Here is a 17,153-nt window from a genome sequence, read left to right on the forward strand (position 1 = left end):
GGATAATAGCTCAAAAAGTTGGCTCACTCATGTGACAATATAATCCAACTCCATGCCACAGGCTATACGTGTACACTTATGAATGTAACGCTACTTGGATGATTAATAATTGTCAAATTTTACAAACAACGAGTGAGCGGAGAATTCAAAAACGTAGCAATGAAAGTGTTACTAAATGCTTTTTTTTATTTTACATCTGACTTTTAAAAAACAGTATGATGAACACAACTAAAATCTGTGGTGGTAGAGCAGAACGTCTGTCTGAAAGACAATGAGTTCAACTCTGTGGGGCTTTAACCATTTAAACCAGCAGCTATTCGATTTCGATTATTCCAGCAAAAGGTTCAATGCATCATTAAACCTTTTATTGTGTGAGTGATTTGATTCGATTTGATATGCAATTCAATTCATTCTGATTCTTCCAGGCTTCACAATCTCTACAAAAACAGGTGTAATCTTTAGTCCAAATGTTCAAAGGCTCAATAGCCAACATTTTCAGCCTCTGTTAGGACGCAATCTTTCCATTTTTATCTCGCACAAGGATTACCTTCAACACAGCGTGAATCTACCTTTGTGAATGTCTTTGCACTGGTTCCTCTGTGCCTCTTCGGAGAATACTGTAGCGAACTTTGTGGGAGGAATCTTCAGTGAGAAACGCTCTGCTGAGCAATATCTTCAGCGTTCATAAACACAGAGATCATCCCGCTCGCTCTGCTCTGCATTGCTGCCTTGAGAGGCGTTAGGACAACAGCTGACCTTCATCAGCATCAACAAGCAGAAAACCAGCAGGCTGCTTTACAAAGTCAAATTAAGTCTGGAGGAGCGCACGCACAAATAGGCATCCCAGATGATCATATGTGTTTACTCAGAATCCATGACTAAATAAATATTGGTCAGCTCTCACAGATACAAAACTGACTGATAACTCCAGCATATCAAACCGTCGAAGGCAATGAGCACTCAGTTCAGAGACAAAGCGATCATGTGTCTTGCTTAACTGAGCATTATAACTTATCAAGGTTAGACAAGCACACAGGCATTGGGAAGAGAAATTATTAGTTATTCTGATTAATAGGTTTAGCATAATTAAAAGCATAATGAGGAATTAATATGCAATTTACGAACAGATAGCATGCCAGCAGAAAATAAATCAGCCTCCTCCTTCTCGCCAAAAAAATCCAGTTAATTGCCAGTTCTACTTTTGATTGGCTATTATTCCGCATTGGCATAATATCGCAATCAATTATATGAATCACCTTGCAGCATCTGCGTTAATTGGCAATGAGCCTGTCGATCCTGCGTCCACCCAAACAAAAGTTTAGACAAGTGCAGATTTACAACAAGCATTTCTCTTGACTCGATGAATATTCCTCCTCATTTGAATTTTTAGTACATTTTGGAGTGCTTGAAGAATGTTTTGCTTTTAACAGCAGCCACATGGTGTTTTGAAGAGGTTTTCTAATATTGGTCTTTATCGTCACTAAGTTTCCTTTATGTACAGCTAAAACACATACAATAACCTCCACGTGTGTGTTCCTTTAAATATGTGGGAGTTCTATATTAAGAATTCAGCACATGCATGATATTGTGAATTACCTGTGGACTCATTTCAGTCCAAAGAACTGCAGATTATGAGCCATGAGAAACAGAATGTACAGTGTGCAAACTTACAGAATATTTTTCCTTATTTTGCCTTCTTTCCCACATAAAATATGCAGGACAGTTATATAACTGCAAACAAAGGATGAGGATCATTCTATCCTCAGTCAAAGCACAAAATGATTGCCATTTGTACTCTCTCTCATAGACATATAATGGAACTGTATCTATTTTACAATGCTATAATGACACTCACAAAGATAAGGGCTACCCATAGTTTAAAGAAAGCTGTAAAATGAGAAATGTTTGTGTGTGTGGGAGACAAAAAAAACAAGACGTAGCACAGGGAAGAGCTGGGAAATGACTAACAGACCATATGCAAGGATGTAGGTGGTACATTTGTGAAGCAAATGTCATATGTGTGTGAATTTGTTTGCCTGCTTGTTTGCATCCGTTCCTGGATGTGTGTGCATACAGTACGTCTACTGAGGAAAGGCAGTTTGACAAGTTAATCCACTCCAAACATCCTAATGGGAACATCCCCACAGGCTGCTTCTCCCCCTCTACAGAGATTATTTTGCATTCCAACTTCCTCCCATCAGCCGAGCTGCCTTTGCCAGAGAGACGGGTATGAAGTGACACATATGCACCTGACATCTGGTTTCCGCGGTAAGATGACAGCTTATCAGGAAACCATTTCAATTCTTAAAATAATTCTTTCATGCAATATTTTTTCACTGTATACTAGGGGAGAATCAGCCACGAGAAATGACTGTTGATGTTATTAACTTTTCCTGAATGAGCTGGCCCACAATTCAAGACCATTATCATGGTGATATGATAATTGAGGCCATATTTATCCTCACATACCAACCACGTATTGTCGGAAAAACTACGAGAAGAACACATCTACACTAAATCCTTACAGAGAGCCACTGAATGCTGATAGATTGGTAGAAAATGGCAATGAATTCCTAGGAAAATGGTAATATTTCTGAATTACACTTCAAAGTCTGCCATTCATGAACACAATGGGAGCGTTTGTACAGTCTGAATACTTGGCAACTAATGTGAAATGACATTTCTATTCTCTCTACTGAGTCACAATTTAGTCAGTCTAACTGTCGACCCCATCATTAGTGCTGCATCATTCTCATCAACCTGCTTTTGACACAGCAAGCTGCCGGAAGCTACCTTTAAGTGTTTTTTCCAAAATGTGGATCTCGCTCTGGCTGATAATCTTAGTGATTTCCAGTCATTTTTAGTATGGGTCTATCAATTGGCTCGTCCACCACTTTGGTCCAGACAATACTTTATTAATAATAATTGCAAACTAATCTCATTCCAGTTATCCTCAGTGGTACTTTGTGTTTAGTGCTAAACTAAGATGGTGAACATGATCAACATTATACTTGCTAAACATCTGCATGTATACATTATCAAGACTTTAAGAGTTTGTTCCCGCCATCTATTGTATAAATGAAAGGACAAATAGGCTGTATAAGCCTGCAATTGGCTGTAATTGCAAAGCAAACTTTCAGCCAGCATAACGCATGCCTCGGTGTCTCTAAAACTAAAAAAGTGAAAAACATGATAATCTTTGATTCTCCTGATGTGTAATATTGTTTGCACTTCCCAAATATTTTAATGTCCTTATCAGTAACCAATTTTTTTTCTGGAGAGCTACAACACAAATGTTAAACCATGACAATCTCGGTGCTGATGAAATTATGGCAGCTTATTATTGCACAGATATACCCACTTCCAAGTTCCCTATTTTTAAATCTGAGCTGCTGATGACAGATGAGCGTCTGTCTTGCTCTCATCAGAATTTCATCTCAGAATTGGCCTGCAGTGCATGCTGAAAGGGGAGAAGATGTGCACATACATCCCAGTATAATTTATTAATCTGCTCTCTTTCCTTTCCCTCATCTCAACCTTCTCTATCAATTATTCCATCAATATTCTTGCCCTTAAAATATAAGGTTCAGGTTTCAGGAGATGAACTCAGGTCGCTTATTTTTCCTAATTCGAGCTCAAGACAATGCTGCAGTGGTGACTGTGGGCTGTAGTCGATCTCAGCTGGGTTCTGCTAATTAGTACTAGGGTCGGGTCACAGTGGTTCCGTCAGCTTCTCAAGGCTCAGAAATGTTCTTCACCTCTTGACACATTAAGCAAGACGGAGAGACAGTGAATGTGGAGGGAGACACGGGGTGCTCGAGAGGGAAAAAGACAAAACTAGCTGCGAAATAAATAAATCTCCACCTGTTACAATAACTAAAATATCCCCCAAACTCTGTACTCAAGAGCTATGAAACACGTTTTATGTTACTACAGTGTATGCACATGTCAAGCATAAGCATGTGAATTCAGTCTTTTGCTAAATATGGCTAGTTGGATGTAAACCCTCAGCAGACGTCCTGTCAACTAAAATTTAACATATTTAGCAACAACTAGTGTTTTACAGCCACTATGTAGTTTAGCAAATAGGGCAGTCAATTTAACAGTAATTATTATAAGCATTTATGAAACTGCCCCCTCACACCTAGTTCACAGATACTCTAAGCGACACCCCAAAAGATCAAAAGGTCAATTCTTTGGTTTCAATTTGATAATTTTGCTAAACACCTTGCTAATGCTCATTAAGTTAGGCAGTTAGGCATGGCAGGTATTTTTGGGCAGCGCAAAAGATGAATAAAACTCCTGGTAGTTTTTACAACCTGCTACTTTGCAAGTTTGAAAAGTATTTTTTTTTTATCAGTTTTGCTTGGCTTCTGGCCATCCCACAGGCTTAATGGTCCACTGGGAAAATTCCCACCATTCCAGATGGCCATTTTGCCCATGCCAGCAGGATTAAAATGATGAATGTGTACCTTACCATGTACTATTCCAGCCCTACAAAATATTTTAAAATTGATTTATGTAATTATGAAGTTCATTGCTGCAACTAACGACCGCTTTCATTATTAATCTTTCAAAGGATTTTACTATTTTAAGTTACTCATTCAATCAGAAAATACAAAATAGTGCTCAAAATGAGACCATGAAGCCCAAAGTGAAGTTTCTGAATTGATTTTTTTTTTGTCTGACCAACTGTCCGAAATCTCAAATTGTTCAATTACAGTGATGTTGAACAGAAAATCAGAAAATCTTCACCTTTGGTAGCTACAACCAGCAAATGTTTGACATTTTGACAAAATTACTTCAATAAATTGTTTGCAATTAATTGTCTGTAGATGGATTAATCAATTAATCCAGTATCTCTTGAAGAACTCATTGAATTAGCAAGTAATTGCAAACATACTCAAAAGTCAAGAAATCATTTCGAGACAAGTCAGTCCTATAATTCTGTAGGAGGTACATCTGCCTGTCATTTTTGCCACAGTTGGATTTGAAAACAGTAAAAACAAACAATTGGAAAGTTGCACTGAAGTGAACAAGAACTCTGCAACTCACCAGCTTGGTGCGTATTGACAGTAACATTTGCCAGCGAGCGTGCCGCCACGCCCAGCCCAGAGACGCCATTCATGGCCTCTACGTGGAAGGTGTAGTTGGCGTGCATCGCAAAATCTAGTATTGCCACGGAGGTACCAGTCAGACCAAGGGGCCGCGGGATGAACCGCAGGTCTGGCTCGCATGGCTCACACTGTGTCATGCCACTGTCGCCGTCACTTCCATCACAGCGCTGGCAAAGAATGTTGTACGTGATGTCCTTCCTGCCTCCCGTATCGCTCGGAGGCATCCACTGCAGGAAGAGAGCCGTGTCATTGATCAATGAGACCAGATTCCTGGGAGCTGAAGGAGGCCCTAAAGAGAAAGAAAAGGTATTTAAAGAGCGATTACTCACTGATGACTAACTCATCCCTGTGTTGGGTATTTTTTTTAAACAAATATCTTACAAATGTGTTTGTACAAATACAGCAGAACACAGTAAGATTATTATCTGAATACACAAGAGCAGCCAAAAAACGAAGCAAAACACATGATCTATGATCACAAGTGCCGTTCAAAACTTTTGACATATTAATGTGCAAAAATGGAGGTTAGTATGAACGTATCAGCATTAAGTAATAACAGCAAGTACACCACTCATTTCACCTCGTGGATGAAGACTAAGGGGCACATGATCACCACAACCTTCCAATTAAAGGACCTTTAGCAGCCAGGGAGAATAATTTGAATGTGTGTGTGTGTGTGGATTGTTGGCTTTCAACTTATTCTGCGGTATTTCATTCCAACAGCCTATGTGTCAGTTTCTTGGAAAGAACATAGTTAGGATTTTTCGCAACTGTACATCTGATTTGGCAAAGTGATCAGAACTGAAGTTGAGAGTGTGTCTTTGAATATCTGTGAGTGGGTGTGTGGGTGGTAAGCCTTCAGAGTGGTTCATTCCAGCATGCAAAGTTTCAATTTGATAGATGAAACTGGCAGAGTTTTTCATGTCCATGAATGTTGTACATCATAACAGATGCTTTTTTCATAGTTGAGATATAGAGGCATAAGGTTATGGACACATACATTTCAATTCAGCTCAATCATATTGCTAAAATAAAAAAGTGCAGATGGATGGAGGAAAGACGGCAACACAGACTAAAATAATTGACGGACAAGCAAACAGAAACTAAGAACCTGCTGACAGAGAAAGTTCGGTTTTAGTAACAACTCCACTTACTTGTACAAGCCATGGTGGAGGAGTCTTTGATGGCTCTGTAGAAGCCTTTGTCGCAGTGACAGATGGTGGCGGCCTGGTCATGGCTGGAGCTGTGTGGTGGACACTTGGAGCATTTGGTGTTCCCAGCATACGCCTTGAAGAAGCCAGGTTTACAAGCTGGAGAAAGAGAGAGGATAGAGGAGAAAGCCAGATACACAAGGTTAATGGTCCTCGTGCAATTTCATTTCCATCAGCACACATACATTTAATTCAAAGCTCCAGCTGCTTCTCTCCTCACCTGTGGTCTGACCTTATTTCACCAGGTACTATGGATCACTGTCACCTTCTTATTAGCTTGCTAAGCCACATGCTTATGGTCCTGTCCATTGTCCGGTCTAACAAATGGCACGCACCTGTAATGATTCTCCTCTGTCTCATACAAGCCTCAACTATTTATTGAAATAAACACATTAGAACAGCTCAAACAGCCTTACCAAGACACTTTACAGGTGTGTATGCATGTATTTTCCACAACTCCACAATTTAGGTTTTTTCAGTGTGGTCTGACAAGGATCAACAGACTTTTCCTTAAGATAGCTTTAATATCAAGTAGACTAAACAGCATATAGTTGATCACCGTTGAAACACTCACTTTGCTAATTACTTGGCAGGGGTTAAATTAACCTTAGCAGGGTTTATCTATCATTCATGCTTTTCGTCAACAGTTTGTTCCCCAGTTCAGCTACACATAAAGTTTCAAAGTCGCCAGTGCCATCTTGTTTGATGAACAGCTGAAAACTGGACCGGAGGTGCTAGCTGACCTTCAACAGCTAAAGTAGCACCACCGAGGTCCCGTCCGAACACCATCCGCTGAACTCGCACACTATTCGGAGTCTGAGCTAACTAAACCCGGGGAGGTTACCAGAAGTACCGCTACAGGAAGACAACATGCAACAAAAACAAGCTTGAAGGAACTAGATGAGGACTATTCCTCCAGGCGCCTGCTTCTCTCCTGTCGGAACCGCCTTCAGTTTGGACGTCAGGTCTCTCTGCTGGACGCATCTACTTCCTGGTGAGAGATTTAACCAAACCAACCTGTGCTAATAACATTAGGTGAAGACTGTGAAATGTCTGTAAGCTACACTCCTAGCGTTGCGTGAAGCAAATTAACATTGCTACGTAGCACTATTAGCATGTACATAATGTTAACATCATGTTTGTGTTGTTTGGCAGTTACGTTTTTAGCTAACGTTAGCTTAGCAACTGTCCACAGGTAACCAACAGCTAAGCTAGCTGCGGTAGTTAATAGTGTCCGAGTGAAGCACCACGTCTAAAATAAATAAAAGTTAAAAGTGTTGAACTGTTAATGTTGAGTTGTTGGTTGCTGAGAAGTTTACGAAGTAAGCTACTAAAACTCGTAGAAGTGCAGGTACCTAATTAGCCGCTGCCATACGTCGCCATTGTGTGTCTGTCTGTCTGCGTGTCCGCCATATTGGGTGGGTCAATGTCGGCTGGTGTGTGCATGGGGAGATGCAGACTTCATTTCCAAATCAACTGTAACTTGCTTACTTCTGAACAGGTTTTGTTAAAAAAGTGAGAATCTGAACATGATACTGGTTATGTACTGGAATTAAAACTATATCAAAAATATCAAATTGTTAAGTAATGTTTAAAATAATGTACAGAATGCAAACATTGCTGCTATTTGATATATTGGTGTAGCCTTAAATATATATAACCTCAATGAAAAGCTGAAACAATAGAGGACTCCTCAACAGTTGCGATATTAAAGACTGTAATCAGGTTTGATCAAAGATCACAGGCTTTTTTTAATCTCATAATGATAAAATAAATAACTTATCTTGAAACAACAGCATGCCTTTTTCTAGAGATAATTCATAATTTCAAGATAACAACACTAAAAAAAAAATAATCGCAAGTACGGCCGTTCTCGGCTTCCATACTGGAGCCCATTAATCAGCAGTTTTAAAAGAGTCCCCACTTTCAGTTTCCCTACCCCAGTTAGAGCAAAGTTTGTTTTTTCAGGCAAGTTACAAAAAAAGAGCTATTAACATACAAATAATGCATTATGAAAATGCAATTATAGTCTGCTTTCAGTACAAAACCTCCATCCACTTACATGGTCCATTCTGCTGACCTAAGTATTCTTCAGTTTTCCATCTTTACCGTGGTTCACTTTCCTACCTCATTACTTCCTCTCTTCCATTTTACCTTCCCATTTTTCCCCCCAACAATTCAACCAACTCTCCTTTCCTTATCTCTCCAATTTTTCTCCAACTGTTTTGCTCTGCTGCAATTTCACCTTTTCTTGACTTTTTTCATCTTTCTTCCAATATTTTTCCCTTTCCCATCTCGCCTCCTGCTTTCCTCTCCTTTACGCTTTCCCTTAAGGCTTATCAGAAGATGGCAGAACCATCGCAGATTGCATCCTTTTCCCCAGACTTATCTCACCAGTGGATAAATAAAGCACTAATGGCGCAATGACATAATATTCTGGAAATCTGGGGTTAATTTTAACAGCAGAGTGATCTGAATGAGAATATATGTGTGTAGGTGGGGTAATGATTTCAGAATTATCAAATAAATATGCCGGCTAAAAAGTCAGACAATATGCAATGGTAGAGAAAAAGGTAGCACAGTGGGAAATTCAGTCAGCGCGTCATGGCAAAAAGCCAGAAGGATTTTATAATTATAAGTTATGTTACTATAAAAAGGAAGCACAAATATGTAGTAGTGAGCCACAGTTATTTATTTCTTCCTCATATCGTCAGTAACAGACCATATTACATGAGTCTGCTATTGTCTCATGCATTATTGCCTCTATTGAGAAACATTATTACCATAATCCTTCTGTTGATAATAGCCCTTTTTATTATACAGTGACAAGTTTCATACTCTGTGAATGATGTCCAACTGCAACCTAGTATTCAGTACTATACTCAGGACTCCACGTAAAACATGATTGCTACTGAGCGGATTATATTTGTGAAATAAAGTAAATTGAATTAAAGTTGTTCATTCTACTGATAATAACATTGACATCACTGTTCCTGCAAAGTAGAACATGTCTTAATTCACTGTTACAATCATTAAAAAGCAAACGCAGCATGTGTATACATCAAGTACACCTTTAGTGGCTAGCGTAGTATAGAAGTGCTAGTTAATGACTGATGTGTTTTAATGTTTTTCTGCTAATGTTAAACCTCTTGCCTAATGTCAGCTGGGATTGGCTCCAGCCCCCTCCCCGACAATTCTGTCGATCAACAAATCAATTAATGCACTAAAACAAAACGCAAAGATATTCAATTTAAAATGATATGAAACAAAGAAAAGCAGCAATTCCTCAGATTTGAGATGCTGAAATCAGCAAATTTTTTGCTTGAATAATCAACAATTATTCAGTCATCAAAATCATTACCTGTTCATTTTCTCACCAATCGATAAACATAATAACTGTGGCAATGCAGAGGTAAAAGGTCACTACTAGTGCAGCCTGTCCGTGGTGTGGTCATTCGGAGTGTGTCGCCGTTTGGGACGTGTGCCATTTCAGAGCGGGCCACTTGCTTGGCTGCTGCTTGCAGTGTTGCAGAGAACTGTGCTATGGCTGCTTGAGGTGTTCTTAAGAACCGCTCGTCTGATTGACCTCACACATCACACACAACGGTTCTTGAGATATGCACACCAAGCCCCCAGAAAGTGCGCCAGGCTTCATAGTCAAACCGTGTAATTATAACAATGGCGAAATGACTCGTTTCACCGTCAATTCGAGCCATTCAGTCCGATAACATCTGAAACGCCCACGATTAAATCATTTTATCCCCATTCAAGTTAGTGGAGGACTAACCGGAAGTTAACCAGCTCGTCAGGCCCAAGACACTTAACACACACACACAGACCGACAGAGAGACTCCTTCCTTTTATAGTTTGATAGAAATTTTGAATGAAAGATAAAAGGAAAGCGAGAAGGTCGAAGAAACAAGTAAAAACAATCAGCTTAAACAGGTGGACATAATGAAGTGTAAAGATGGAAAAAAAGGGATGAAATAAAAGATTCACACATAGACAAAGATCCTGGCCAAAATCACGTTGACGCTTAGCTCCTCATGAGAAGAGTAATTTGTCAACCAGCTTCCAATTTTTGAGGCACCTCATTCACTTGGATATTACTTTCCTTCTATGCTGAGCTCCCGCCAAAGGCAACAAACACACAGATTCATTTGAATTTCCAGCTGCTCCCTGGTCTCTGATATAGGCCGGGAAGATCACCACCGAAAAAGCAATTACAATACTTATACCACTATTCCTATGAAAAAGTTTGAAAACATGCCCCTATGCCCCCCCCCCAAACACACACACACACACACACACACTGACACACACTGACACACAGACAGACACATAATGAGATTCAATTTGTTCACCATTGTTCATCATTTGTTTGGCTTTTTGTCATGGAACACATTCTTATTCATGAAAGAAACAATACTGGAACAAAATGCTTATTCCCAGTCAGAGTAAATACGGTTGTACAAACAAAACACAGCAATAATGCAGATACGCATGTTTTGCCCATTAATACCTTCAATGGAGCTATGATTCTTTTTTCATTATCAAATATTCTGCTGATTTATTTTTTAGATTAATCATTTGGTCTAAAAAAAAAAAATGTCAGGAAATAGTGAACATTTTTCCACAGCCCAAGGAGATGTATTCAAATGCCTCGTTAAATCCAAAAATATGTCACTGACATTCATCTATGACAAAGGCAGTCAGCTAATCTTAGCAACAGGAAGCAGTGAATGTTTGGTATATGTGCTTAAAAAATACTAAAATAATTAATTGGGGGAAAAAAACTGTTACCATTTCAATTATTCAATTAAATGACTAACTGTTTCATACTTACAGAAAGAGGGACTAACATTTAACTCTAATTACTTAAACCTTCATTAGTTCATTTTTTGGCCACTTGGAGGCAGCTCAACAAGCTGCCACTTGAGATTTTTACATGATCAATTTATAAACTTCATATGGCAAATGTGTTAGCAAGCATGCCCGTTTACACACAGCAGACACAGAGCCTTTTTTTGGAATTGACTTTGTGCCCACCTGACAAATCTAAATCCAAAATTAACTCACTGTCTTGCTCTGTATTGGTCCCCAGCAACTACTTTGGGAAGTATTTGGCTCTTAAACTGCTAATTGCTTCACTATGTTCAGCAACTACAGTTGCTAACTTTATCTGTGTGCCCTTTATGTTGCCTATAGTGGGAAAACATTGCTGATATGAGCAATAAGTGACTCAAAAAGTTGCAAGCTGAAAGATGCCGTAAAGCTCTGTAGAATCAAGGACAGCTACAGAGTCAGGTGATTATTCTCTGTGGGTTTCTTCATTATAAGCGATCCCTTTTTTAAATTACACATTTATTGGTCCATAAAATATTGATCACAGCATCTTTAAAAAACACCCTGTAGTGATTAAACATAAATTTCAGGGAGCAGAGCAGCACTTAAGGATGCTTGAGATTTGAGTTTCATTAGGTGACCTTCAGGGGCTCACTCAGAGGAGGTACATCACCGACCGATTTGCAAGAATGAAATGACGTGCCAACGAAGAGATTTTGAGTTGTTTGGGTGCATTGGAAGTTTTCTCTTGGCTTTACGTTGTCAGAAACAGATGGAGGCAGAGACTATGTTTACCCTGGACTCTGAGCTTTGATATGCAGATGGGAAGTTCACAGAGAATGAGTGATGCTCTAGTCTGGCTGAGCTGCGTTAGCGGCCAGAGTAAACACAGTCCTTAATGGACACAAGAGGGGCACAGTGGCTCGGAGACAAGTAAGAGAATGTATTGATTTTCTCATTTCCTATTCCACTCTACCTGAATTTAAGGTCATAAGTTTGTTCTTTTTCCTGCCTGATCAATCTCGTGTCTCGAGACAGCAGAGGTCACGAGTGAACCAGACAAGTACTGTTGATTTGTGGAGAACTCGGACAAGGATGGGTAATGGGGAATAAGAGAAAAGGGAAAGCACTAATGGACTTTGTTGTGTGATTCTGAAAATCCCTGTTAATTTGCTTCCTCGTTCATCAGTACAGTATGTGCACACATACAAGGGATTTGACTCCCGTTAATTCCTTTGCTCAGAACAGGGACACAAAGCTGAACAAAGCGAGCATAAATATAAACATTTTAACTGCTTTGTGCAGATGTAAGAAGAGGAACGGGACTGCGTTGGTATCAACTTGTCAAAAGTACAGGGGATGCTGCAAAAATTGTCATTCAGAAGGTTTTGTTGAAACCAAAATACTTGGAATATAGAAGATTTTTCGTCCATTGAATGTAATCACTTAGCCTGCTGGTGGGCTTGTGGTCCTTTGCATATCTGTTCTGATTCAAATGAAATTTGAAAAGATATCTCTATTAGTGTCCCCCATGATCCACTGCCTGCTTTTGAATATGATGGTGTGACGAAAGGATGTGGAACAAATAGCATTAGCACTATGATGTTGCCTTATCTAGGTCATGATATAACCAGCCTATCTCTGAGTAATCCTCTTGTGGCTGACACTGAATGAAAGGAATAGAATAATAAAGCACTCGATTGAGATGTCAAAACAGTCTGGCAGAATGCTATTGGGGTGGAAAGCAGGGTTTGATAAGCGCTGATGCCTTTGTTTAGGCAGCTGGGAGGGAAAGATGGACGTGTTAGCGCAGAGCTCTGCTCATATTTGGGAGCGTTGGGGTTTTCCCTATTCTCTCTCTCTCTCTCTCTCCCCCGCTCTCTCTCCCTCGCTCTCTCTCCCTCTTTTGCTCTTTCCCCATGCTGCCTCTCAGACAGCTTTGATCACAGTACCCTTTGAAGCAGTGTTCCAAAATGAAAACGAGGAGAAAGCAGAAGTCATCGCAAGTTCACGCCTAAACTTCCTGCAACTACTTGCAGAGTGCACATCTTCATCACATCCCAAGCTCTGCAAGACCTATGGAAATAATTGATGAGGGAAGAAAATTATTGGCCATAAATCATTAATTACAAGACCATAATATGTTGTATCTATTGATCGCCTTTTCTAACCTAGTGTTTATAAGTTCAAAGATGCCGTTTGCACAGCAGGTCATCCTCAATAGATGCTACCTGACATTTCTGCACTCAGCTAAACAAAACAGGACAACATAGCAGTTTCTCTGGTTTCCTATATCAGAGGTGCTACAACAGCATTACAGCGAAGGCTGACTCTTGAAGGAACAGCCATTTTGGGAAATACGTTTTCTTTCAGACTCACTGAGATCAGAAGATCAATATTAGTTTCAGTCCAGTGCAGAGATAACTCTGGGAAATGTTTAGCAGACACAAAGACTGGGCGCAAGGGGAAACTGCTGGTCTAGCTCTGTCAAAAGTGAAAATACTGCAGGCCTCATAATAGTTTTTCAATTTTCAATTTACATGTTGTATTTTGCTAATATTGAACAGAATGTACCACTGTTTGTAATCAATTACTATTACAGAGACTGTAATATATATATATATATATATATAGTACAACGCTAACACTTCTTCATGACCTTAATTAGCACTCTTTCATTTGCATGAATGCCAGTGTGGCGGTTGCCTGTATAAAAGTGATAATGCTAAAACCTGATATTTTGAGTGTCAACACTGATCTGTCATATTGGGTCGGTGCGTCACTAGTATGTAGTATTCATATACAGAATAATTGTACAGCATTAAATTCTGGGGCTTAGTTTCAGTTCTGTTTTTGCAGACAAAAATGTCATAACAGCAAGTCAGAAAGTCAAGACTAGGATTTCAATAACATTGGCAGTCAAAAATATGCTAAATAATAAGAATACTTAAGTGCTTCTCTAGGTATTGGTGAAAAATAAGCTTGCTGTGCGCACCTTGAAATCACCCTGAAACATCCTCAGATCTCCTTGAAGTCAATTCTCTTAACTAGTGTTGCGCATAAAGATGATATATGCTGTGAGACACTACCACTGTCAACTTGAGGTGTCTGACAGATTAAGCCTTCGGAGAATATGCAGTACGTATGACTGAATCATTCCGCAAACACATTGTTTTCCATGTACCAAGTGGGTTCCTGCTCCATGAGTTACTGAACCATTCGTCGTAGCAACTGCCTAGACCCCCTTGAAACTGTTGCAACTAGAGTACAATTGAGAGAAAAGACTACTGCCAGCCCAGGGGGTTGAATAGTGGGAGTATAGATGTAGGACATATATAAAGGACACCATGAGAGCGCTGCTCCTAAGCTGCCTTCTCATCAGTAATCTCTCCTGACAGGTTTCTGTGTTGTTGAACTACATGTTTGAGATGATTGAGAGCGAGAGAGAGAGAGAGAAAAGATAAATAAAAAGCAGATAAAAGAGAAGAAGATAAAAAGAAAAAATTACACCCGAGGAGCAAATAAAGGAGATATTACAGCCTGTCCTACATATCAGCTGTACTAATGACTGTTGGAGTTCTCTCTGTAATAACCTGACTAACCACATCACCACAGGGGTACTACATGAATTTCACCCCGGCCAGCTGAGACTTCAGTAAGTCTGAAAAATGTAGCAAGTAGCACGGGGTGCTCTTCAATTGTAATCATGCAGTGTGGCTCAATTTAGCAGCACCTGCCTTAATTACAAGAGTAAGACTGAGCCTCGTAAATGAAAGAGAGGGTTGAGGGAGTTTTAGAAAAGACTAGGTGCGAGCTAAATTAGCTGTGAAACTAACAAATGAAGGCAATTAGCCAGCTAGCCCTCTGTCTGTCTGCACAGTCTAATTGAGAAACCAGGACAAAGATTATCTGGAACAACTCAACAGTTGGTTTAACTTTTTTTTTAATCTGTTTTGCTGACAATGGTCCAAATTTAGGTAATGCTGATGCAACTAATTAGAGGAGACATCCCAAAAAGCCTTTTACAGAAGCTTTGTGGTATTTATCAGAGTTTGTGTTTGTTGCATTTATCTTCCACAGTGGGATATTTATCAAGGCAACAGTAGACGTATAAACACCAGAAAACCACAAACAGCTGGATATTACAAGAATTTACTTTCCTATTGGCACTGCATATTTGATAGAGTCAAGAGAGATCTTCATGAGAAACAAAGTAATGATTCTGAAATGTCATGAAAGTGTAGGCGGCATATACTAATACCCTCATATTCACATTGTTGAGGATTTCGTAACAGAAAAAGATGCAATTGGATAGAGACAGCGAGAGAGAGAGAGAGAGAGCTAAAAGGGAGGAATGAAAAGAGGGCAGCTAAAGGGACACGGAGGAGAAAGAGGGGGTGCAAGTGAAGCGTAAACAAAGTGGACAAGAGAGGAGAGAAGATGATGAGGGTGGGGGTGGAGCGAAGATGAGATGAAGAGAGATGCGGATGGAGAGGATCAGACAGTGATGCAGGATCTTAGAATGAGAGGAGGGAATAACAGTTCTGGAAACTCAAACTCCTGCAGATGACTCGGGAGGCCCTAGAGATCTCTTAATGTGATGCAATGTCTTCTCCTCTCTCTCTCTCTTTCTCTCTCTCTCTTCTTCCTTCTCTGTATCTGCAGCTTTATTACACTGCTGGCGAAGTGTACTGCTCCAAAATTAGTTGCAAACACAAATACACACATGCAAACAAATCCCAAATAACTTCTCACCACGGCAGTAGCCATCCATCTCCTCGTGGCCAATACTACAGACGCAGCGACCCAGTGGGACCAACCAGTCTCCATCAGCACCACAGTACAATTTGGGCGTGTCCCTCTCTTCTGCATTCTCCACACATGCACCCCTCACCTCCACCAGGGACGACGAGTCCATGTGCGGCACAGTGTCAGGAAATGCTGCCAGGTTTCTTAAAGTCGATGGGCAACGTTTGTAGAACACCTTATGTTAAAGAGGGAAACAGGAAGTTGAAGGACTGCAAGTCTTGTGAGTGACATAAAACTGACAAGTTCATGGCTCTAGTTGCAACCATAATTCACACCACCCCGTTAACTGACCTTGACAGACACAAGAGCAATACAAGCTCCCACATCCTGGAAGGCCAAGTAGAAGCCCTTCAGTGTCACAGGCCCCACCTCCCTGACTTCAGTATTGAGGCGAAGAACACGATCTCCGAGATCTGTCTGTGTAAAACTCTCATCCGCCGCTATGGTATCCACCTTAAAGCCAACAACAAACACTAATTAGCGCAGTTCGTTACTACTCAATGATAACAGAAGCGCAACGACGCGCATCCGATAACAAACCTTGGCATAATCAGTAGGCCGAAACCGTGTCCCTGCAGGAAGCTGTTCATCCGTCTGCAGGTAAAAGAGGTTGAAGGTTTCCTTACAGGTACCAGACACCCAAGGAATGGAGTTACAGTCTCTCAGGGTGAAACGCAACTCCACATATACCTGAGGAAAAATATAGACAAATAAAAGATCACAAGCTCATTACAAACATTTTGCTGTCAGCTCTACACATTGCCTGAACAGAAATAAAATTGGTTCTGTCTTCAGAATAAATCCCATTGGCCTAATATTTCTAATAGGGGTATAAATGTTATCATAACAATAAAAATGGCAGAAACAATCAAGCGCAAACATGGCAATAAATTAATTGATAGAAAGTTAATAAATGGGTAACAAGGGGCAGGATTATATAGGAGGGTACCAAAAAACAGATATTTGGTATTTTGCAGCTTATGTCCATTTTTTTCTTCCCCTGTTACATAGAAAACTGTGTTCCCTCCAATTAGTTCACTTTCCCAGCCTTGAGACAATGTCAAAACCAAGCCCTAGTTCAAGACCAGGTAATTTGATCCTAATTTGTAGCAACAAGCAACATCTCTCAAAAAGTGCACAGTGTCTAAGGAAGTGTTGTGATGTGGTCCAG

At 40.1% G+C, this 17,153-nt stretch overlaps 1 protein-coding gene across 1 annotated transcript in view; it reads right to left on the bottom strand.

The window, feature by feature from the left end:
- The window catches only part of LOC139203095 (ephrin type-A receptor 6-like), a 51,461-nt gene that overhangs the window by 15,376 nt on the left and 18,932 nt on the right, over window positions 1-17,153 (bottom strand). The window contains exons 4-8 of the mRNA XM_070832763.1: window positions 16,523-16,672; window positions 16,274-16,435; window positions 15,929-16,157; window positions 6,272-6,427; window positions 5,056-5,406 (exon numbers count right to left, since the gene is read on the bottom strand). Coding sequence (XP_070688864.1) covers window positions 5,056-5,406; window positions 6,272-6,427; window positions 15,929-16,157; window positions 16,274-16,435; window positions 16,523-16,672 — 1,048 coding nt within the window. The remainder of the gene's footprint in view (window positions 1-5,055; window positions 5,407-6,271; window positions 6,428-15,928; window positions 16,158-16,273; window positions 16,436-16,522; window positions 16,673-17,153) is intronic.

The sequence above is a fragment of the Pempheris klunzingeri genome, chromosome 1 (genome assembly GCF_042242105.1).
Source record: "Pempheris klunzingeri isolate RE-2024b chromosome 1, fPemKlu1.hap1, whole genome shotgun sequence".
Classification (NCBI taxonomy): Eukaryota; Metazoa; Chordata; class Actinopteri; order Acropomatiformes; family Pempheridae; genus Pempheris; species Pempheris klunzingeri.